The following is a 22,804-nucleotide window of genomic DNA, read 5'->3' on the forward strand; positions in this document are numbered from 1 at the left end:
TGCTATTTATAACTTATACAGATATAACACGAGCAATCCAGACTTTGCATGTGTGCACTGAAGGGAGCTGACACTTACGTGGGCAGAGACTTCAGCAGGTTCTCCCTGAGCTCCAACGTCACCAGGTTGGCCAGGCTGAAAAAAAGGAGCAGTGGTGAGTGAAAGAGAAAGAGGAGAAGGAGTTGGCAGTGTTGAGGAGAGAGGATGGGGGCGTAAGAGAGGGGGAGAGGAGAGGCAGGTTTGTTAGTCAGATGGCAGGTCTGTTCATCTGGGCCGCCTGGCATGGTGAGGGGCTCTTCCATCTGTGTGAGGCCAGCAGTGGCCCAGAGCCCAGAGACCAGCTGCCTCCAAACCCACTGGGCAACGGAATCACACTCACACTTTAAAACCTGCTCAGTGTTCTCATGTAACAAGGATCTGAATGAGTGTACATCCTCCACAGTGGCATCAAGGAGCAGCATAATGGCTTAATATAACAATCTAGACATGAACGACATGCTTCACTTGCTTCTCAAGTAGCCCTTTCAACAATAGGGCTGAATTAAATACTTCTCCCTACATCAGCTTTTATATCTATTTACATTTTAGATTGCTTTACAAGTGTCTACAGAGAGTATGCATGTGATGTCACAGGCAGTGCAAGCCTCTGCCTTTGTAGCCACTGTGTGACATAAAGTTTGTACTTGTGACAGAAATGAATGAGAAATGAGCAGTAAATGGCTTTATTTTAGCTGGGAAGTCACCTAGATAATGTTCACTGGGGTCATTACAGATCATCAACTGATGGAATATGTTAATAGAACTGTTTTTAGCTCTAACAGTAAGTCAAAGATACAAGATAAAGCTGTGGTGCTACAGTAGCAACCACACGCATTTAGTTAGTGTTGAGTATAGTCTGAACCATACTCAATTCTTCTTCCTCTTGTTTTTACATTAAAGGTATGGATGCACAATATTGGATCTACAAAATATGTCAAAATCTGTCAAAATCTACAAACTGATTTTAGCCATACCAATATTGATATCAATACTGAAATGTAGTTCAGACTTAAAATTTCAGCCCTTATAACACACTGTAAAGTGTAAGCAATAATGATGAACAAAGAAAAATACTTCAGCTAATACAGGTCTGTTGGTCCAGCCTGAAACTACACTAACTTATTTTTTATGCAGCTTTTATATACAGCTGATATAAGCAGACTTTCATAGCCAAAATATCAAAATATTACTTGTTGATACAGGCAGAATTGTTCATATCTGACAATATGATAATTCACTTTTAAAGCCAATATCTGTAGATACCGATATCATACCAATAATATTGTACATTCCCAAAGGAAGGACAGGAAAATTAGGACCTTTGATTCCAACAGATCAACCACACAGTAAAACAACATCTAAGGTGACAGGCATCAAATTTTGATAAAGAGACATACAGTATAATCCTGCAAGTCTGATTAACATGGTTGCTTTAATATGGATAAGACTAAAAACTGTCAAGTCCATCAATATTTACCAAAAATTAAATAAAATAGCCTCTGTAAATTAACAATAAATACTGGAGTTATTTCAGTGAATGTTCAATGATGTGGACGTAGCGTATCTGACTAGCTAGAGCATTTTATATGACATATGCTGTGTCTGAAACTACTCACTCATTTCCTACTCCCTATCCACTATATAGTGAGCAGCATATAGTGGACTATATAGTGGACTCAACTACAAAACACAAAAATGATTTTGGACTCTACTCCGACCGCGGGCAATGACGTCATCACCGTCTCACAGTTAAAACGTTCGAGCAATAATGGCTTGTAGATTTCCATGACAATGGCTGAGGATCATAATTAATGGTAGAATTTCACCTAAAACTGATACTAAATGTGATGTATTTTCCCCCCAAAAATAAAAACACTAATAGATACAAAAACTTGTGTCTTTATACACAAAAATGTAACTTATGTTTGCATAAAATGATGGTCTCATGTCTTGTAATCCTCAGAGTTACTCCGTTTTAAACCCTTAACATTTTCTTACAGATTTGGTTAAAACTAACAAACAAAAAAGTATTAGATAAAGTTTTCATATGTGTTCTGTGCTTCTTTCATTCATTCGTTATGTTTTAGAGCAGCAACCGCTATGCATGATGGTAATCATTGCTGGGCTAGTGAGCATCGGTTGTTCACTACTTTTCAAAATGCACTGTGGGATGGAATGAGTGCACTATACAGTGAATAACAATGCTCACTCAGAATTCAGACACCACTACAAAATGGCATATTCACTATATAGTGAAAAGGGAGTGATTTCGGACACAGCCCTAATATGAATGTTGAAAGCAGCACTGTGTGAATTTGTCACATGAAGAAAATTAGTTTAATTTGTGTTCAATTTGAACCATCTTACTTAAAATAGGCTACACCCCAAATTTTTTGAGCTGATTTAACAAACAGAGTGATCTTTATACAGATTAGCTGAAGTAAAAGAATCACTGACATACAAACAACTGATCTAAAGAATAAACTTCAGTTTCACATCCATCACTGATAAACCGGACTGATGTGTGCCTTTAGACTGCTTTGTGAACTTCAAATCAGGTCCATGTAATGTTAGGAAACTCCATCTATGATCACATATGAATGTCAACGGTCCACTGTGTCTTTAGGAAACATAATGGATCTTTGTTGAGACCAAATATCCCCAATTTATGCGGATATTAGTCTGTCTGTTCCCCATTGAGCAGAAAATGTTTTGTCTGAATGTTCTACCACTCAGCCCAGCTAAGCAGTCATGTTGTGTGCTTATTGTGACCTCAGTGCATACCCTCCATTTCTGCAAAACAAACAAAAAAAAAACAGGACAAGAAGCATTTTATAGTCTGAAATGCTTGTGATCAAATGGTAACCATGCCCAATTTCAATCAAGAAGACATTAACCATAAAACATGACACAGCTTACATCATCCATATTTAGGAGTTTAACACTAACATTAAATATAAAATCGTCACAGCCTTAATGACGACATGGCAACAGTATCTTTTACTTTTAAAGAGAATAAAACATGAATTATTATAATTTTTCAAAACCAAGAGCCATTGTTCATTTGTGTACGTACTTTCCAATGTCGTTGGGCAACGTCTGTAAGGACACGTTGTTGAGTGCCAAGTGAGCCAGCGCTCTGAGCTGAGTGAAACCATCTGGCAATCTGAAGCAGAAAACAGAGGAAAACAGTGGAGAGAGATTTTTAGGGCTTTGTTGTATGGGATCACATGACTCACAAACACAATTTGAAAGACCTTTAATGTGTGTTTTTCTATTTAGCATCAAAGCTCTTAATAGTACTTACGCTGGAGTGATTACATTGAAGTTAAAATGTTCAAAAAGAAACAACTGATTGATGATGTTGGAAGAGAGCAAGTATTTATCAAAGAGAAGTTCAACAACTACTTGCAATAGGATATAACGAATAAAAGTATCCATGTTAGGGTAAATATGCTTGTTTATAAATAAAGTCAACAGTTGAACAAAGCATGATGATCTGTGTATTGTTATATAACTTCTGAATGATTTAAAGTAGTAGGAGTCACAAATAAGCATCAAACAAAGCATCAAAAATTAAAATTACTGCAGCTTTACAACAAAAATATATTTTAAACACTGTATAATGCATGATGCTTTGTTTCTTTGCATTATGCTGTACTGCTTCTCTTCCTTTAAATATAATGGTTTTTCTCATAGCGATGATGGGTTTACCTGGACAGAGGGTTTCCACTGAAGTCTGCAATCTCCAAGGCCCTGCAGAACTTGATGCTCTCGGGGATCTCAGGAATGTCTGCGGAGAGAAGTGGAGGTGGGGCAGACAGGAGTGAGCACCATGGTGACACAGATGTAGAGTGTGTGAGTGTGCATGCGTGCACATGTGTGGGGGCATATTCGATGGCGCGAATCATTTTAAGTTACTTGTGATCACAACCAGATGTTCAAGAGTAAAAGAAGGGGAAAATGAGATGGGAGTTGAACTAGAGAGGTCAGAGTTTACTATTACCTCAGTCTCAATTTAACCAGTCTAGCAAGCATCACACAAGGTTTAGCAACTGAACTTAATCCAAGTCTTAACTGAGCTAACTGCACCCTCATCTCTGCATATGGATTTTTTTCAGTTGTTTTATGATACTGATACTGTGATAGGATGAAGGGAGGGTCAAACAAAGACAATAGAGAGAGGTATCTGGAATATCAAGACAACAAAAATCAAAAGTTAGATGACAAATAATGCAGCTTAGGGAATTGTTCTGTACTTATTAAAAACCCCACTCTGTTGCCAGAAGATATATGATCGAGTTTTGGCTCATAAAATGAAAGCATACTTTTATACTCTTAACATACAATTTATTAATGTTCTTCCTCATGACCAAGACATATTTCCATATGAAAAGTGCACTGAGAGTTTACAACTCAGAAGTTATACTATGATTCAAGATTATACAAAATAATACAGAAAGGTATTCATATTACACCATCAAATATTCTTTGATGTCAGAACTGTTTGCCCTTTTTACCTCTGTTTCTGTTTAATGTGGATTTAACTGAAATAATAAAAGATGAGTCAGAGAACATGCATAGTTTCCTGCAAATCAAAGAAACATGTTGCTTGTATTGTTTAACCAAAAAGGAAAGAAAAAACCTACAAGGGAGATAGGGTGGTAACACTCCTTCAATGCAAGGCAGAAACGCAGATTCACATTTGAACCTCTGCAGAGACAAACAGCTAAAGATAAAGAAATTAACTTTACCAAACCTTCAAGTGCTTAGCTAGATTCATTTATGGGAAAAAAATCTTGTCTACAGGTCTGACAAGGCAAAGAACTTCCTATCACTGGATGCTGCAGGTGCAGGTTAAGAAATCCCTGCTGAGCCGAGCAGTCTTTGACGTTTATCTGGCTCAGCGTTGTCCTGCAGCGGAGGAGCAGGCGAGCAGACAGGCAGACAGATGGGAAAGGCCCTTATAGGCCACTGCACATTGCTCACACAGCACTTGATGCAGTGTGGAGCAGAGCAGATGCCTTATACCCAGCATTTAGGCCTTTACCGCCACTGAGATGAGATTGTGAGAGTGCAGTATGCTGCAAGGACACAGAGAGGGCAAGATGTCTGTGTGTGAGTATTATAGCTGTGCTGATAGGTGGTATTCATGAAATAACAGCCCAAAACCAGATCAGTTGTGCTTCATATCTTCTATAATTGCATCTTTCAAGGACACAAATATTCATGTTATGAATGTCTGTAGTGCCCAAGGGTAGACTCAAAAATCTGGCAAAGAGGGCAGGCAAATATTTATCTGATAGCTGCAGTTAGCGTGTTGACTCTCCAGTGGATTTGGCAACACTCTTGTAGCTTAACCCCACACAGCAGATACCATTTTACAGACAATAACCCCATACTGTTTAGTGTCTTCTGGGTGGTCTCAACAAGGGTGGTGAGTTAATCCAGAACACATCATTAAAGTAAATTTATGCTAATAGGCTGCAAAGTGAGCTTGTGTGTGTGTGTGTCGTCATGTACCATTTCTGGAGATGTCTAGCTCCACCAGCTGCATGAAGTTGGCCACCTCAGGAGGGAGTCTCTGGATCTCATTGTCACTCAGGCCGAGCTTCCGGAGGTTCAGTAGTCTGAAGAAAGGCTGTGAAGACAAAATAATGCAATGTCATTTAAATGGAATTATAATATAACAGGATATGACAAGGGACAATGTTTGAGACTAAAATTTTGCAGAGTTTCCTTTCAGATCTATGAAACATAGTGGTAGGTAGGGCTGGGCTATATGGCCTGGAAAGAAAATCTTATCTTTTTTTTACCCTAAATTCAAATCTGATTGATATCATTAAATGTGCTTAAATGTCTGTGTGAGGAGTAGAAAGAGAAAAAACTGTCAACTAGTGTACTGATCACAGAGAACAAACCTGTGTGAATAAAGAAATCAAAATGTTTAAATGGTCACCAGATACACTGAGTGGACTGTCCAGTTATCATCTGTGAAAGGAAACACTGCATAGTCAGAGAATCGCCTCCACTTTTCACTGAATGTGTGTAATATGCATGTGTTCAGGAGGGAGAGAAAAAGCAAGCAAATGTTTCTCATTCTGACAAGCGTTACGGACCAGTATGCCTTTATTCAACCAAGCAAAGCCTGAGGAGAACAGCAAAAAAAGTTCAAGAGAATATCCTGGTTTTTACTTTTCAGGATCTGGATTTTCCACAAATGTGATTTATCGCTAAAATCCTTTCACTGCCAAGGATCAGAAATTACAAATATCTTATCAGCTGGGGTTACTCAATGCCACAAAAATGTATTACTGGTAGATCCCAATAGTCTGACCTGGGGTGTTCTTAAAACTTGGAGGCCACGTTATTCCAATAATCTAGATTTGTGGGTAAATATTAGAGCCCGACCGATGTTGGATTTTTGGGGCCAATGTTGTTACCGATATTGGGGGCTAAAAAAAAAAAAAAAGCAGATATCCGATATATCGGCCAATATCCGATATATCACCGATATTTTGGCCCATATATGAAAGAAGAACATTGATATACACAGGATATATACTGTACATGAACACAAATTCGGATATGTGAATAACCAGTTGCATTTATCTTTGTATATTTCACAAAGATGCAACTTAGACAACCTTAAAACGCTGTATAATAGTCTTATACTGTGGCTGTGGACAATATTAGACAGAAAAATGATAAATGGAGAGCCATATTTACATATTTGTGGCAAATATGCACATGGAATATGTTTACAATGTGTTTCTTGATAACCCTGAGGAAGGCCACAAGCTTAAATGTGCCTGTTTTATAAAGTTGTTCTCTAAAGATCTACTATTAGTGAAACTTTCTGTCTCCACACTGGGAGAATATGTCACAGCAAAGATAAACACCATATGAATGCTTTTCTGGTTTGTGCTATTCAAAGTAAAAGCCTGGTTTAGCATTTCTATAGAGAAACTCCGTTCACTTGTACAGAATGCTTTTATTTTGAAAATTTACCGACACACTTCCTCTGTAAACTAAATCAAGTAGCTTTTAGCAGTGTTTACTGAGGTGAAACTTATGAAGAAGGACAGGGCTTTGAGAGCAGGGAGATGTGGCTGACATGCAGAAAACTTGCGCCCTGTGTGAAAGCCGCACCGGCAGGAACCGGAGATGACACGCGCGGCACACGCGAGCTGCAAAACACGATCCCAGTCTGAAATTTAGCGTTAGTCCTCTACTCTGCTGCAGTCAAACTGCGCATGGACGAGGCTGCCTATGAGTGCTTAGGGACGAGCGGAGGCCTATGGCAGCAGCGCTGCTCAGTGAGAAGGACAACAACGATACATGCTTTCACGTCAAAGTCTCCAAAACTCTCCAGTAACACTAGAAAAAGTTGCTAGATTTGTCACTAGTTGCTTTTTTGAAAAGAGTCACCAGAGGGGTCTGAAAACTCACTAAATATAGCGACGAAGTCGCTAAGTTGGCAACACTGAGTGAGGGAGAGCTGCTGCTGCACTCTGCGTTGGAGGGGGAGGGGACAAGCACTCGGGCTGTGTTCAGCATGGAGACACAACACAGACCGACAGGAGCAGACACAATCACCACGGAGCAAAAAAAAAATTAATATATCGGCTACATTTTGGCTGATGTTGATTAATCTGTGAAACGCCCACCAATAAATCGGTCGGGCTCTAGTGAGTATCCTCACTCTGAAATGAGGATCTACTGAAGACCTTTTGTCAAAACATGATAATTTCATAATTTTTTGGGTCATACAGTAAGTGTAGACATTTCTGCCTCCTGCCTCTCTAAATGAAAGGCTCAAACTGTAATGTCTGTGTTCTGCCCTCATTTTCTCACCAGGGACACGGTCACACTGACTGACGGATTTATTTTATTGTTGATATCTGACCCAGTATATGAATTTTGTTCGAGCCACTTTCCTAAAAAGATACATTCATTTTCTTTTCCTGTGTTCTACTGGCATTGGTACCAGAAACAAACCCAAACAATACCAAACCATACATGTGAGATGCATAAACCACCTATTTTCACATAAAGGGCCACAATTTAACAACAATAAAAATAAATTTCTGTCATATATTTATCATTTCATCTCATTTGTTTGCCATGATCACACAGTATGGTGCACAAACAGGACATGGAGAACAAATAAAAAAAATGCAACAAGTATTACTTAGATGGAAGAGTATCCTTCAAAAAATAACCTAGGCTAATTTACAAATGAATTTTAGGTTTTCTGACTGAAAAAACAAAAATAATTTACGCATATAAGGACAGTTTATATAATACTTGGTATATACCTTTGCCTTTAGCTAACTATGCTCACACTCTTTCACTCAAACAAAAGATGGTACTCATCACCTGGATCATCATCATTACAGACTGTGCAAATCCTTTAGTTTCTGTCCAGCCCTTTATAACTCTCAGAGACATCAGGGATCCTGGTGTTGATTAACTGAGATAGCTGGACTATTCTTTTGGATTGCAAATAATAGATAATTCTTCAGTTTGATACATTTTTAAATTCTACATATGAATCACATGATACCATACTTTTTAGCTCACTTTGCCACATTTTCATGAACTGATCTTTGAGCCTTTATTCAACAGTTCATTTAAGCACGTTTATAATGTGATACAGTTGTGTGATCCAGAGGTAAAATAGACCACAATCATTTCATATCTGCTAAACCTGTATGGTGATCAACATCTCTGTTATGTATCATTACCAAAAAATCCCCAAAGATCCCCAAGCCTTAAGTGAAAGATTTACAACGTTTTTTTCTTGCAGACTGACTCCTAAGAGTCCTAATATACTCACTTGCCATGTTAACAGTAAAAAAAAGAAAACCACATCAGATCCTTGAATCTGGGAAGCTTCAACATATGTTTGGCATTTTCTGCAGGAGAGTCAGTCAAATGATGAATCATTTTTTAAATAACCTGGTTGTATTTCTTTCTTCAACCTGACTCAGCAATATATCAACACATAATTTCTGCTTTAACAGCAATATTTAAGCTTTAAATGGATGAACAGAAGTGTGTTGATTAAAAGTTAGCATTAAATTAAGTTTAAGCTGCACACTTGTACCTGATAAGTTAAGATTACTATTAAGTTGTCGACATTTCTCTCTACCATTACATCTACTAGTATAAGAGTATACACAAAGCTTCCTGTGTATTCAGAGGAGGCCGTTCTCCAGAACCAGTTTTAAAAACATTCCAATCATCATATTCCCAAAAACTTCTCCTCGCCATGGCAACACCAACCAAACAAAGTGGCTTTGGATAGGAGGGCTGTGTAGAGTGCTGAGCCTGTCGCCGTGCCAAGTGCTTTCACAAGAGGCTGGTTGTTGGATGGGACGGCGTTCAGAAACATTCCTCCGCCTGCCGCTCTGTGTGTGTGCGTGTGTGTCATCTGCTGTTAAGATGGACAGACAAGACAGGCTGGCCAGGAACAGCAAGAGGAACAGGCCAGAACTATGCAGTTATTAACCCCTCTATCAGTCCCAGCTCTGCAGCCCACAGAGGGCCCACTGTCTGCCCATCCACAACCAGCTCTCAAAACACTGCTACGGAGAAACACTTGCAGGCTTGGACTTTTCTCATTTCTTTAAACTTATTATTCAGGGAAGCTTTCTGAACACTGGGTGCAAGTTTTGAGCCTTAACCTTAATTCAATTTAACCCTCAGGCTGAGAATAAGGCCAGTTGCTGAAAACAACCATTATGTGTCACATTGATGACATAAATACACTGAAAAATCCAAGAAATTTCTCAGTTCCTACGTCAGTGGGACTAAAATTTGAAAAATGTAGCACTCCTATGTGCAGACTGTTGCATAAACATACAGGGATTCAGATAACACAAAACTTTCTTTGATGTGTGTTGTCAAGTTTCTGGTTGACAGAAGTGTGAAAACACACATCAACAAACAGGGAGTTACAGTCACACCACCAAAGAAAAGAATGCCTCTGTTCAGCCCTTCACTGCTCACATTGACAGGCATTTCCTGCTCTTAGCTTATCATGTGTATTGTGTTTGGGGTTGAGGTGGCTACTGAAGCATGTTTTTTCCCCCAGAATATGTTGGGGAATTTGCTGGAAGTACAAGACTGAGCATGTCAGTATTTTGCCAAAAGATTTCCCGGCATCTGACTGCTGGTTGATTTTAGCATTCACAATAAAATCAGAGCCAACACTTAAACTGATGGTAAAAATATAACTACTTAAATGATTGCCAATGCTGATTTTTTTCAACCCATTCCTTTTTATGGTGCAACACTCCGACAGTGTTAACATTTGACTGGCATGTTTGAGCAAGAAAATGACCAAGATCAGAGTATATCCAGCAAGTCACTTCTTCTGCCTCAAAAATACCTATTCTGTGAATAAAGAAGTAAGTGTACCAGATGGCATCATCAAATTAAGGCATCTGATCATCAGATCTTCTGCTTCTTACCACATTATTTACTATCAGCTGATCTCTGTCAAGGGGGTCAACATCAGCTGATGCTCATTTTAAACTGATACATCAGTGCATCCCTAATACACACCTGTAATAAATGGTTCTGAGTGTTAAAGCAATAAAAATTATTAGACTTTAGCACTATAACAGCATTTCTTCTTGTCAAAACTGTATCCAATTCAGGGTGGGAAATAAGCACCTGCCACCAGTCAAATGTGGGTACTTTTAAGACTAGTCTGGAGAATTTGCACAATCTGACAGTCACCAGAGCAACTAAATTAACGTAAGTCTATCTGCATGCTACCGCATGAAGGTACATTGCCACTATACGGTGCTTAACAAATTTATTAGACCACCACCCAAAGTAAGGTTTATGCCACAGCTGCCCTAAATTAACAGCATTGGTAAAAATTGGTAAAACCAAAATCGTTTTTATGTTTCTGCAATGTTTAATACACCAATATGTAGAAGCTCTTTAACCCAAATGATATTTTTAATACTAAAATATAATTATTATTATCCATGAATTTTCAAATGTACTGATTTACAAAAAAACTGAAAAAATAGTAAAGCACATTATTATTTCTTGATTAATATATCAAATTATCGTTAGTTACTTGTGTTCCTGAACAGAAAAATGAGTTTTAGTGGTTGAATGTTATGCTTGATTAATTTCTGACTTCTCAGAGAAGCCCAGTGAGCCGGCTCAAATTTGGGTATAAAAAGGTAAATTCAGTTTGAAATTCCTCATTCCGGTTCAAAATGGTAAAACGTGGAGAGCTCAATGAAAATGAAAAAGTCTGTGTTAAAGCACTTCATGATGCTGGATGGTCTCTGAGACAGGTGGTCTAATAAATTTGTTAAGCACTGTATGTCAAACAGATGTTTGCAAAGATGAGTACAAGATAAAATAGTCGAAAACATAGTTTAAAACAAATGAGCAACAGTTTAGATCATTGGTGCACCAACTCCTCCTTAATCTACTGATCTGATTGAAGAACAAGATCTTGGATACTTAACTAAACTCTGCACATAAAGTAAGAAAATTTGTGTTTGGTATATTATTTCTTTATTGTAACAATGCTTTTTGGCAATAAATCTTCTACTGTTGGAAAGCCTGTTTATTTCCCTTTTAAATGATGCCACATTTGTAAGGAACACACATTTTTGGGATGAGCAGCAGAGCTAAGTATGTGGGTTGCACCCATGAAAAATTTGCCAAATCTTCTCTGCTAATGCCAAACAGCTGATTCTACCATTGATATTGACTCTTGTATTGGCCCCTGACTGGCAGCACCTGTGAGCATGGGCCCTGCTACAGTGGTCAGTAGGTGTCTGCTTCAAAAATCGGCATGCCACATTTGACTGATCTGGATAGGGCCCGTCGGTCGGGCAACTTCAACCTGGTGTTCTGCAAAACCAAGTTGCGGCATTGTTTGGAGTGAACCCTAGCACCATCTCCAAACTGAAGGCCAAGTTCCATATAACGGGGAATGTCAGAGACAGGCTGCGAAGTGGGTGTCCCAAGAAGACAACACCCCAAGAAGACCGTTTCCTCACCCTGTCAGCATTTAGGTACTGTAGGCTGTCTTCTACAGATTTGCAGTCAACGTTTGCAGGATTATATGGCCAGCAGCTCTCTGTCCAGACAATCTGGAACAGACTGCACACAGCCAATCTTCAGTCTCATAGGGCTGCCAGAGTCCTGCCATGACTGCCCTTCACCGTCAGGCCCGTTTGCGTTGGTGTCAGCAACACGTGGACTCAAGCCTCAACATGTGGAGAACGTTGTGTTCCAGACTCTGCCTACAGCAGTTGGATCACAGGGTCAAAGTGTGGAGAAGATGCAGAGAACGCTATGCTGGTTATTGCCCAGATACATAAACATTTTTTATTGGAGGCAGTGTGATGGTATGGGGCGGCATTTCCCTCACTGAAAAAACGAGGCTTGTCATCATTGGAGGCAATCTCAATGCAGAGAGATATCCAGATGAGATTCTGCAACCAGTGGCAATCCCATATCTCCACAGTCTGGGACAGAACTCTATCCTCCAAGATGACAACACTCACCCCCACAGAGCGGGGTTTATCAGAGACTACCTCCAGAATTTGGGAGTGGAGAGGATAGAATGGCCTGCCAGCAGTCCTGACCTCAACCCCACTGAACACCTGTGGGATCAGCTTGGGCATGCTGTTTGTGCCAGAGTGACCAACACAACAACGTTGGCTGACTTGCGACAAATGCTGGTTGAAGAATGGAATGCCATCCCACAGCAGTATGTGACCAGGCTGGTGACCAGCATGAGGAGGAGGTGCCAGGCTGTTGTGGCTGTGTATGGTTCTTCTACATGCTACTGAGGCTGCTGTTTGTTAAATGAATAAATTGTTAAATTGCCAATATGTCTTGTTTCTTCAAACTTCAATCATCCAATCCACCAAACAAGAGTCAATGGCAGAATCCGCTGTTTGGCATTGGCAGAGAAGATTTGGATTGGATTAATAATAATAATAAACTTTATTTGTATAGCACCTTTAAAAACGAAGGTTTACAAAGTGCTTTGAAAACAAACAGAATCACAGTTACGACAAAGCATCAAACACAACAGCAAGACATCACAAGAAAGGCAAAACCCCAACAACAGAGGAACCCATGAAAAACTCAGCCAGCAATGTAAGTCCAACATCAAAAAAACTAGCAGGACATTCTAAACACGAAATTGATGTCAACAGAAAGACATCATAAAACCCAGGTATGTACAATTCAGTAAAAAAAAAAATGAAGACCAAGGTTAAAAACCCAGAATAAAGGATTGTAAAAATCAGATTTTCCTTGGAAGAAATCTAAAGTAGATGTTGGAAATATTCATCCATGAAGGGAAAAATAAGGTTGTAGCACCTGAAATTGAAAGACCAATACACACAAACTGCAACAGTGGTGTCATTTCTCCAAAAAGGAAAGGAAAATTGAATTAAAGACATCCTTAATGAATATCTAGCCTAGACCATTTGCAACTGATGGATATTGAAATGGGAGGGTCATGAACATAAGACAGAGCCAGAGACAAAGAGGGTGGTGGCTCCCTGAGTAGCAGGTGACAAGTATCAGATGGCAGGAACAGGAAACAAGAGCTGTGGGTGACCAGGTGACCCAGGCCAAGCCCATATGGGAACCGGCCCCCAGGTGGGGGAGGCAACCTTGCTGGACAGATGACACTTTCAGACTGAAAGCATCTGTCTTACAGAACACAGACCTAAAAACTAGCGCTACAGGATCAAGAACACACAAAACATTATGTTTACTCTGCATTATGCTGATGAGGCTTCAGGTTTGTCTTCCCATGGCGAGGCAAGCCATATTACTACAGACAGCCAGCCATTCCTCCATGCAGACTAAACCAATCACCAAATTAAAGCTTCTGCATCAGTGCATTCCTCTCCGCTCTTGATATTGTCCAGAGCTCCGTCAATGATGAGAGGAGAGACAGTAATATAATCATGCACTGTGAACAAGTTATGAAAGCTCACAAAGATGGCCATTCACTCCTGAGCTGCTGCTCACAGACAGCCCCGCTGGTGTTTTTCTTGTGAACAACAGTGATGCTGTATGCAAAACTCAGACCAGCTCTGCTCAGGCATTAAATAAGAAAAAGAAGATCTGATTTACAACATGTTTGTCTCTAAGTGTCTTTGAGGAACCACAAGATGCTGAATACTTGCAATCAAATACAAGGATTTAGCAACAACTGCTTAATCCATCAATGAAAACTGGACCCGATGTTCCGGCTGTTTCCCACCCACTGATTAAACAATAGGGAACCAAACAGTGCTATACGGGTCAATGGGTCAATTGGAATAACAAGAGGGAGGAGAGGGATTTAGTGTACCACCACCGTTGCTTTATTGTATTATTAGTTAGCTGCAGCAGTCGGCTGAGTCGCGCAGGCAGCCTTTACAGAGTGGTGCTGGTGTAAGGCTGAACGTCGGTGAGAACTAGTGTGCTACACTTCCTTTACAACAGGGATGCTTTAATGAGGAGCTCCTTGTAGGAGTTGTTTGCTAAAGGAAGGGGGTGAGGCTGTGAGACTGTAGGGCAGAGTACAGTGGAGCAAGAAAAGAGGGAGAGTGGGGAGCTGGTAAATGATAGCCATGTCAGCAGAGGGCAGTGTGAGGTCTCAAGAGCACAACATAGCAAAACAGCCGACACAGAATCTATTTAGTAACTATTAAATCTACTATAACATATTGTTTTTGGACAAGATTTAAAAAGGGGTGAGTTGATACATACATTTTTGAACCACAGTACTCCAAAATAAAAATGTAATTTAAGTTACAAACAAAAATTGTACCTCAAAGGGGAAAACATTCATATTTCAATCTATATGTCATAAAAGTAAACCAACTGCATTTAAAGTGTTAGAAAATTGAAGAGTTAAGATTCAATACTTTTCCTTAGCATATCTACAAAAAAACTGCATCCACTGGGATGGTAGTGGGATATGCTGTAATGTTTTTTTTTTTTTTTGTTTTTTTTTTAAGATTTTTTTTTGGCCTTTTTGCCTTTATTCGATAGGACAGTGGATAGAGTCGGAAACAGGGAAGAGACATGCAGGAAACAGTGCCACGGGCTGGATTCGAACCCAGGTCGCCTGCGTATATGGTGCGCGCCTTAACCACTCGACTACCGCCGTGCCGTAATGTTTTTTTTTAATTACATAAACTTGATATAAACATGGACTTCATCTCCATGATGTCATACACTGGTTGCTGAGGCAGATTTTTGAAGCCCATTGGTGAATGTTGGAATCTCTCAAACTCATTTTCAGTCAGCCTAGTTTCCCCATAATCATTGGACAGTAGGCCTGGGACGATAATCAATAAATCAATTAATCGCATGATGAATAAAAACAAACTCAATAATTTTGCCGGCCTCCATATATTGCTATGTGCATGCGTGTTTGTTTTCCTCGTCTTTCGCCTCCAAACAGGCTGGATGACAAGAGGGTTCACTCTGTGCATCGGTCTCAGCACCTGGGCGCGTTTATTCCATATCGGAATGAACGGAGTGAACCTCTTGTCAGTCATGACACACATGAGCATACACACACAGTGCAACAAGTGAGCCTCGTGAGGAGCAACGCAAGGTAACGTAGTAGAAATTAGGAGGAAAAAAGATGACTGCAAAGCCAAATGCCACAGCCCCGGTGTGGGAATATTTCAGCTTCAAACCGAATGAGTAAGGTGAGCCCATCAACATGGACGAGCCAGTGTGCCGAATTTGTTCAAAAGTGGTGGCAACAAAAAAAAGGCAACACAACAAACTTGCATGCCCACCTAAAATATAACCACCTGACCCAGTGTTCCCAGCTGGGGAAAAAAACTGCACCTCAAGATGCAGAGCCTTTGACCCGACAGTCAACACTCACTGAGGTGTTTGGTCAACAAAGTAAATACAAACAGAAAAGCGCAAAATGGTATGTTTGTTTTATTTATTTAGAATTTTTTTAATTTCTTGACATTCCAAATACAATGGTAAAAAATACTCACGAGAAATAGAAGTTTATTGCATTTGAAAGGGTGTACTTGCATTATTATGATATATTATCATTACATTAGTGGTTAATTTGGTCCCAAAATAATGTTGACAATAACATCAATTATCGGCAATAATTTGTGGGACAATATATCGTCCAGCAAAATTTGTTATTGTCACAGACCTATTGGACAGATGTCTGTATTCTGTAAACATATAGATGATGCCTTCAAGTATCCAATGCAATGCATTTGAAAATGGACAAAAACCTGATTAAAAAACAGTAGCCATTTTAAGAAGATGCTAAAATATGTATTCAGGGAATTACTGGGACAAAACAGGACTGATATAGCATCTAAAGAAATAAGTGAAGAAATTGGTCTGCCTGGAATGTACATACATATGAAAAGCTAAATGAGCTAAGCTCAGCCAACTCTTAGCTTTTCAGATGTTTTTATGTTCATCAACTTGTTTTTTAAAATGGACCATGCATGCATTTTTATATAAATATATTTCAAACTCAAAAGATACAGAGGGCTTTTTAGACACGCAAAAATCCAATACTGGAATGTTTTTTTCTAGGGATGCATGTTATTGGATTTTTGCAGATATCTGATACTCACAGATTCTTATTTTATTCATTTTAGCCTATACCAATATCAATACCAATATTTAAATTTGTTTTAAAAATCCAACAGACTTTTTTTCTTAAAACACTTAAAAGTTTAAAGAATGAGGATCAATAAAGGAAAAGATCTCAACTTACATAGGTCTTTTGGTCCAGTCTAAATATCCACAAATTTTTTGTATATATGGCCGAATTTTACAGTCAATTTATGATGATAGTCACAGCAAAAATATTGGATGAACTTTTGATATCTGCAGATAACAATATTTGCCCTTTTTAGCTAATATCTTCCGATACCGACATCAGGCCAATAATATAATGCATCCCTAGTTTTTTCAACAACAAACTTCACAGGCATGTTTTGGGGACTTCTGAGACCAATATAAAATTGTCTTAAAAGGGTAAAATATGTGACCTTTAAGAGTTGGAAGTGTTTTCTGACCACAGATCTTAAACTGCTTTTTAACAGCTTCCATTTTAATCAATGAAAATGCAGGATCTTCAGTATGCTGTAAATCATCTTGTCAGATGCTTCCATCATGGCAGTGGTTACAGTTACTAAAAACTACCACAATTAAAATTCTACCTTGTTGTTGATTATCTTGACTGCTTTTGTAGGTCATATAGGAGGTACTAATGTTAATTTTAACAGTTTATAACCAGCTAAGAACTCCCATCTTGAGATTTAAAAAAACAGCCAGACTGCATCTGATCACTTCTGTTAAAGTAGAGTCAAGTCTATAGCCATGCTCCCTCTTAAACTGCTTTAAATTCAAGAGTAAAAAAAGTAGCTTACGATCATATTAACAGAGCTAAAGACAGCTTTGAGAAGTGACATAGCTCACAGATTCTGTTGGACCCTGATAAGGTTTGACACAGGGGAGGATCGGCTCCATGCAACATCCACAATGTGACCAAGCCAAGCTAGTGTGAAATGAGTTCTGTGGTGTGGGTACTTATTAGGGCAATCCCCCTCTCATTATAGTACTCTGAATAAAGCCTTGTCAACCCTGAGCAAACTATGACAGAGAGCTCTGAGTGAGAAAGTGTGAGGCATGCTTGACTTTGTCTTATCTGCATTGCCCTGCTTGGCGTACATTCCACGTAAAAAGTGTGCTGATGTGCCTCAGGATGTGTGCATGCACTTTTGCATTTTGCAGACGTCCTCAAGTCACAGGAGAGAGGCTCCTGTGCTGTAGGTCTCTCAGTCAGCACTGTTTACACAGTCTTTAGTTTTTTTCCTCAAGGTTGCTCAGAACTCTTGCCACAGCAGTAATACTCAGCATGTGTGTGTCAGTGGGGCACAGAGCCGCATGTTAACGTGCATATTTGTGTATTTGTGTGTATTAGCAGCAGTGGGTGTTTGTTTTAGAGTGTTTATGAGGGTGTTAATGTTCACTGGAAGAGACTGTAAATTCACAGGGGTGGAATGTTAATCTTTGTGGACCTAACATCACTCCAGAGAAACTAATTAAAATGTAACGAAAGATATCTGAGAGCAGAGTTGGTTGTCTGTATGCTCCACTGTAACTCAGTGAGACGAAGCCTGATGTTCACAGAGGCTGCAGTGTTCCAGTCAAGTGGCTCCATTTAGCGTACAGTTTCCCTCCAATCAGGCCATCAGACTACAGAGGGAGCAGGCCGCTCCTGCCCAGAAAACAAGCGCACACACTAAATTCAAGCCCTCTTACAGAGACCATTTAGTGTGCAGGAGACCGTTTAGAAACCCCAGACATTCAACTCCATGTTCGCCCTAAATCATTAACCTGAGCCAAGTTCACTGTTTTAAAAACTCCTGGAGTTATTTCTGCAGAGGGAAAGGCATGATGTATGGGACTTCAGCAGAAAAGAAGAAGAGTCTGTACCAACTTCAGGTCTCTGTCTATAAATTTGACTCCTATCGACAAGTTTGCAACAAGAAGAAACAGGCTTGTCACATTACCAGATTTTAAAGTTTGCATACGATTCAAGTTAGAATCAATGAATAACTTTATTTAGCTACTTATTTTAACAATAGGATGTTCAGTCAAACAAGTCTATCAGTGCTAATTCTTCATATTGTTACCTTCATTACTGACGTTATAGTCATATACTGTAAAACCGAAGAGGCATCTATGGTCAGGAAGGCCAGAGCATTATTTTATTCATGGTTCATCTTTTTCTGCCCCTCCCTCCTCTCTTTCTGCACCTTCTTCTTCCCTTTCTGCACCTCCCTATTCTCATTCTGCATCCTCCTCTTCTCATTCTGCAACTCCCTCTCCTCTCTTTCTGCAATGTCCTCCTCTCTCCTTTTTCATACCTTTCTATTCATTCTTTTTGCACCTCCCTTCTGTTTCTGCACCTCCTTTTTCCTTTTCTATAGCTCCCCTCTTCTCTCTTTCTGCATTCTCCTTCTGCATCTTACTCTTTTTTCCCCTTCTTTCACCTGCCTCTCGCTTTTCTCCTCTCCTTCCTTTCTTCAGTTTTTCTGTGTTCATTCTGTTCTGTCTCTCTCTCTCTATTCTTTCATCTACCACTTTTCCTCCCAACACAGATTATGCAGATGGCTGTACAACCTGAGTCTGGTAAAGTTTTCCATGTTACTGAAAACTTAGCTAAATGTTAGCTCTGAGCAAATGGTGACTTAATGTTAGGTCTCCTTAAAGATTACTAGGCTATAAATGGGCACCATACAAGTAAGGATTGTCTGAACTGCACAAATATGATTGGAAATGGTGCTAATGTATGGTATTTGTGCATTTTGAAGAGTGCTCCCTCTTGCTTACTGCAAATCTGGATTATAGTATGACTTGAGAGTTGTTGTTTTCTTTTAAAGCTTAATGACACTACTAATCATGAAGCAACATAAACAGTTTCATCTTAAAACCAATGGTATTGATAAGTATACAAATTCCACACTTTAGACAGGAAGTTCAACTTCACACCATTACTAAACCTCTTGTGTATTCTTCCCATCATTATCCGACTAACACACTTAGTTTCCGCTGTAAATGGAATTCCTATTCACACATTCCTGAGCTTCTTAATCTCATGCAAAATCTGCCCAGTCGGCCCAGTCCACATGTCCCCTCTCTTTCCGATATCAATTCCCTCACAATGCACACAAACTACACACACAGTGTGTGCACACTACTGGGGTGAGAGATTCAAAGAAGAGGGAGGGAATGGAAGCGGGGAGCACATGCTTTTGTGCTGGCCTGAACTATCTTAGTGTCCGGGGAAATAAAGAGTGGAGAGGATTTGGTTGACTGAGTAACTTGCTCGGTCACTCGAATGGTGAGCCATATTAGAGCACACTCGCTTCTATACATAGCTTCAGTCATTGTTGTGGTATAAACCCAGCGCATGAGTGGCCACAAACACGAGACGGCTCTGCTTTAAAAATCATTCAACCACTTCTTGTTAAACTTCATAGCATAAAGCTGTAAGTATGAGAACCAGTACAACTTCATGCTTGGCAATTTCAAGGCCAATGTTAATATAGCAGCGTAGGTTAACATTGCTCTTTCATTTGAGCCAAAGCATCCCCTCCCCCGGCAGAGAACTTTTTGAATTTTAAAGTTCCTAAAACTTCTGCAAATGAATAACGCCCTCACTGGTCCTCCTCCCCTCCTCCTTTCCCCCTGCCCTCTCTGCTGCTCCACCTCTCCGTGGGTTCCCTCCATTTTCCTTGGCAGAAGGACAAAGGCCAAGCAGGCAGCCCCACACAGCAGGCCCGTCAGTCACAGGCCGGCTCGAGCGCCCCCCCACCCCTGCAGTTCAGCCAGGGGATTCCTCCATTGTCTAAGAGGGAACCACAGAATAGAGAGAGAGAAAGAGATAGAGAGGGCTAGAAATGGAAGGACTTGAAAGAGGAATGCGGCAAAGGATCACAAAAGGCAGGAATGACTAAGAAGGATAGAGGAGGAGAGTGAGGAGAGCAGGGCTGGGGAAAAAAGGAAGATTGTGTGCGAAGTAGAGAGCTATGAGAAAGGGAGTGACGGTGGATTATTAATGAAGAATAGAGGGCCGACAATGGATTCCCACAGAGCTCTAATGGGGACAGAGACTTCAACCACTGGCTGGCAAATTATCTCAGACTATAGACTCACTGACCTTTTATCTTATAGAAGAATTTTATCTAAACAAAAAAAAACAACAACTGACTGTCCTTAAAGGATCTGATTTATGAGAACTTGGGGTATGAAATGCATATATTTTGTGAAATTAATTACAACCACAACATAGTAGTATCAACTTAACAACAAAACTTTTGATACCTCATGTTGTAAAACAATACAAGGGCAATTTCCTATTTAATCCTCTTACTGCATAGTTAAAAGCCTACTTTATACAATCATCTTACTTTACTTTTCTGACTTTTATCTTTAAACACGTTGATTTTACCTGTTTTCTGTATGGACAGAATCAAAGTTGTCTAAATGTGCTTTATTTTAGCTTACATACGGAGAGTGGAGTACAATGCACCAACCAACCGAAACACATAAGACCAACCATAAACCTACACTCCACTTCCTCGGCCCTCACCCACTCTCTCCCACACACTTGCTCTGTTGCTAGCAGCTCAGGTGCATTTGTGTGTAGGAATAACCAGATCCACAAACACACCGGTGCTACCCAGCTGCACTGCATATATGGTGTCTCATCATGTGGGATAATTCAATCTTAAATCAACTTCAACCAATCAAAATGTCTGCTGACAAAGAAAAAGAGGCATGTTTGCGTGTTGTTTTGTTATCAAACACTGTGCCTGTGTCTGTTTGTGTCTCACTTAAGTGCTACTTTAAGCCGTGACTACCCTCTTTTTCCGGCTCCAGTCACTCAACAGGCCACACAGAAAGAAGGGCGTGGTATAGCCGGGATGACTGACACAGAAGCTAACTCCCATCCACTAGCACCTGTCCTGGTGTCTTTGATCTGTGCAGAGAGCAAACACAGCCCATAGCCAGACCCAGCAATCTCTGAGTCTACCACGTCACATTAAAGGAGACAAACCCAGCCGTGACTGTGAGATGTTTTGCAAAGATAAAAGCTGTGGTTTAACCATAGAAAACAAGTTTTGGTAAAAACTCTGCGCTTGTCAGTAAAGCCAAAATTGGCATGGCTGAGGAAAAACTGCAATGACTATGTGTGGGGAGTGAGATTTTCTGGATAAGCAGAACACATCTGAAAATAACGACTGTTTAGGACACTAATTTAGCTTGTTAATGTTTGAATAAGCTGCAGTTATGCATCTTTATCCGTATGTGAACTGAAAATATTTAGGTGGAAATGTTTCCTTCTTCATATCTAATCTTAAATTGTGGTTATTCAGGGTCAGCCTCCAAGGGACATGCAGGCCTTAGTCACAGTGATTAAAGTCTCTAAAAGTAGTATGGGAGGTAGAGTTCATTTATCAAGTCCCTGTCTCTGGATTCTTTTAAAGTGAGGGTTCAGGATGCAGAATCCCTCTCTATTGTCAAAGGTAGTCTTAAACTTTGGCTCAGGCATAGACCAGCTCCTATATAAGATGCTTTAGGCTTAGACTGGCAAGGGGCATGGCATCCTGAGCCTGTCTTTCTTTCTTGCTCTAACCTTGCATGGATGTGACTTGATTGCTATCGTTTTATGGCTCACTTCTGCACAATGAACCAATGCCTGCACAGCTGAATTTACAACATTTTGGCTACTTGCCCATCCTGGTTTCATGTGACAGCTTGGAAAAGTTGGGAAGAACCTGATAAGACTGGGGCTACTTCGTTTCATTTCCCCTGTATATGTGCTATGTTTTAAAGAAAGAGAGAGCCTTTAAAATGTACAACAGGAAAACAGACTTAATTCGATTTTTCTTGCTTTGACTAGTTTTTCAACTTTTGCTAAAATCTCATTCTAGAATTACAGCATATTTAACGTGAAGTAAGTTCTTTGCTGCTCTAAAAAAGTGCTGCTAGTGCAAGCCGGAAAACATAAAGCTTGAGGAAAAGGAAGCATTTTATAATTTTAAAAGCTCTTAATGAATAATTCAGCAAAGTGCAAGAATACAGCCTTAAATTTTTATCCCTGGCTAATATTCACTTGTACTACCTAAGGCAGCTGGTAGCTATAGACATGCTGGCATAAATAGTACTCTCTCTTGTTCCC

The 22,804-nt window shown here is 39.8% G+C and overlaps 1 protein-coding gene across 17 annotated transcripts in view; it reads right to left on the reverse strand.

Annotated features, from left to right (window-relative positions):
- scrib (scribble planar cell polarity protein) overlaps positions 1 to 22,804 on the reverse strand; it is a 101,395-nt gene that overhangs the window by 51,136 nt on the left and 27,455 nt on the right. For all 17 annotated transcript variants that reach the window (XM_041813901.1, XM_041813900.1, XM_041813914.1 and 14 more), the window contains exons 2-5: positions 5,563 to 5,680; positions 3,754 to 3,832; positions 3,116 to 3,205; positions 79 to 135 (exon numbers count right to left, since the gene is read on the reverse strand). In XM_041813901.1, coding sequence (XP_041669835.1) covers positions 79 to 135; positions 3,116 to 3,205; positions 3,754 to 3,832; positions 5,563 to 5,680 — 344 coding nt within the window. The remainder of the gene's footprint in view (positions 1 to 78; positions 136 to 3,115; positions 3,206 to 3,753; positions 3,833 to 5,562; positions 5,681 to 22,804) is intronic.

The sequence above is a fragment of the Cheilinus undulatus genome, linkage group 19, assembly GCF_018320785.1.
Source record: "Cheilinus undulatus linkage group 19, ASM1832078v1, whole genome shotgun sequence".
Lineage (NCBI taxonomy): Eukaryota > Metazoa > Chordata > Actinopteri > Labriformes > Labridae > Cheilinus > Cheilinus undulatus.